Source organism: Pundamilia nyererei, unplaced genomic scaffold, assembly GCF_000239375.1.
Source record: "Pundamilia nyererei isolate P.nyererei 1_Seehausen unplaced genomic scaffold, PunNye1.0 scaffold00801, whole genome shotgun sequence".
Classification (NCBI taxonomy): domain Eukaryota; kingdom Metazoa; phylum Chordata; class Actinopteri; order Cichliformes; family Cichlidae; genus Pundamilia; species Pundamilia nyererei.
The window spans coordinates 8,355-10,777 of record NW_005188202.1 but is presented as its reverse complement, the minus strand read 5'-3'; the positions used below and the strand labels follow the sequence as shown (position 1 = coordinate 10,777).

General features: G+C 40.5%; 1 protein-coding gene across 1 annotated transcript in view; it reads left to right on the top strand.

The window, feature by feature from the left end:
* The window catches only part of LOC102202772 (protein NLRC3-like), a 10,300-nt gene that overhangs the window by 4,798 nt on the left and 3,079 nt on the right, over positions 1-2,423 (top strand). Inside the window, exons 4-6 of the mRNA XM_005754985.1 lie at positions 6-720; positions 798-971; positions 1,353-1,526. Of these exons, the coding sequence (XP_005755042.1) occupies positions 6-720; positions 798-971; positions 1,353-1,526 (1,063 nt within the window). The remainder of the gene's footprint in view (positions 1-5; positions 721-797; positions 972-1,352; positions 1,527-2,423) is intronic.

Genomic DNA, 2,423 nt, shown 5'->3' with positions numbered 1-2,423 from the left:
GAAAGGAAACCTGATCTTCTATGAATCAGACCTGACAGAGTGTGGCATTAATGTCAGAGAAGCCTCAGTGTACTCAGGAGTGTTCACACAGATCTTTAAAGAAGAGAGAGGGCTGTACCAAGAGAAGGTTTACTGTTTCGTCCATTTGAGCATTCAGGAGTTTTTAGCTGCTCTTCATGTCCATCTGACATTCACCAACTCCGGTATCAACCTGCTAGAAGAAGAACAAATGGCCTCAGTGCAGACTGACAAATTTTCAGTAAGACAGTTCTACCAGAGTGCTGTGGACAAGGCCTTACAACGTCCAAATGGACATCTGGAATTGTTTCTTCGCTTCCTCCTTGGTCTTTCACTGCAGACCAATCAGAATCTCTTACAAGACCTGCTCACACAAACAGGAAACAGCACACAGATAAATCAGGAAACAGTTCATTATGTTAAAGAAAGAATGAACGGCACTCTCTCTCCAGAGAAAAGCATCAATCTGCTTCTCTGTCTGAATGAATTGAATGATGACTCTATAGTGAAGGAGGTCCAGCATCAACTGAGTTCAGGACAACTTTCTAAAGTTGATCTCTCTCCTGCTCAGTGGTCAGCTCTTGTCTTCATCCTCCAGTCATCAGAAGCAGGTCTGGATGAGTTTGACTTGAGGAAATATTCAGCTTCAGAAGAGGCTCTTCTGCAGCTGCTGCCAGTGGTCAAAGCCTGTAAGAAAGCCCAGTAAGTATCCAGTTTAATCTCTTTAAAGTATTTATTTCAAAAGTTTGGAAAGTTCACTGCTATTCATGTCTTTCTAGGTTGAGTGGCTGTAACCTCACAGAGAGAAGCTGTGAAGCTCTTTCCTCAATTCTAAGTTTCCAGTCCTCCAGACTGAGAGAGCTGGACATGAGTAACAACAACCTCCAGGACTCAGGAGTGAAGCTGCTTTGTGTTGGACTTGGGAATCCACACTGTGTGCTGGAAACTCTCAGGTTAGCTTACTCTTTGTTTCAGGAGATTTGGATATTTCACAACAACTGTCATTATTTTATAGATGTTAACATGTTTTTTTCTATTTTGAAAGAGCACAGTAGAAGAGAAAGACACACACACACACACACACACACACACACACACACACACACACACACACACACACACACACACACACACACACATACAACAAAAAACATAACTTTATGTCTGTCCATCATAGTATAAAATAAAATGTAATAATATTTTTTCCATGTTTTTATACAGTCCTTAAAAGCCTTTTTTTAAACTACTTTAACTGAAATCAGAATCTGTTCATTTGACTGCATATACATCATCAAATGCAGAGCAGTTCCTTAAATTGTTGTATGTGTTTTAAGGTTGTCAGGCTGTCAGATCACAGGAACAGGCTTCACCGCTCTGGCCACAGCTCTGCGCTACAATCCCTCCTATTTGAAAGAGCTGGACTTGAGCTATAATCACCCAGGAGACTCAGGAATGAAGCTTTTGTCTTCTCAACAGCAGGATCTACATGTGAAACTGGACATACTCTGGTAGGAAAACAGGAAATAAAGCTGAAAATATATTTTTCTCCAACATTTTGTAAGGAAGAGCAGATATTTACTTGAAGTCATTTGAGGGTTTATTGTAACCACTGACCTGATGGCCCGTAATACAGTCTGTATGTCCAGTAAAATGGGCAACTGTGTGGGTGAATGACTCAGAACCAATCACAGTTAAAAGCTCACCTGTGAGTCAAAATCACAAAATCAATCATCTCTAACATTTTCTTGTCTTGCTGGTCAAAGGGGGTGCTCAAGCATATCCCAGCTGTCACAGTCTTTGCCAAGCAGTTGCATACTGTGATATCATTCACAATAAGTGGTAATCTTGTTGATCTGCTTTAGCTCAGTGGGTGAACAGGCGACCATATGCAGTATGGCCGGAGAGCAGTAGGCCTGGGTTCAAGCAGCCTTTTGCTGCATGTCTTTTCCTCTTTCTCTCACCACTTTCCTGTCTATCTACAATATATCTATCAAATGATGGACAAAAAAGTAAAGTAAGTGATAACCTTAACTCTAAGTTTACCTTAACCTTTAATTCAAGAGAGAAGCAAAACTGACGTTTTTCAAATTAGTTTTTGCTCTATATCAGATCGATTATTTTCTTTGTTTCCAGACTGCCAAGATTTGAGAGAATAATTGACTAAAAACAAATAAACAAGGCTGGGATCATGATGAGTTAGGCCTCAAAAAGTGTTTAAAATCAAATGAAATAGGCACCCACAACCTTTTGACTGCATGACCTTGCAACCTCATTAAGGTTGACAATTGAGATTGTGCATTTCAATAAAAGATTGAGGTATTTACCCCAATCACATCCCATCAGGATTCATCATCATTGCCCACGAGCGTTGCCTCTCTCGTTGTGTGTAAAGCTTGGCTGTGTGG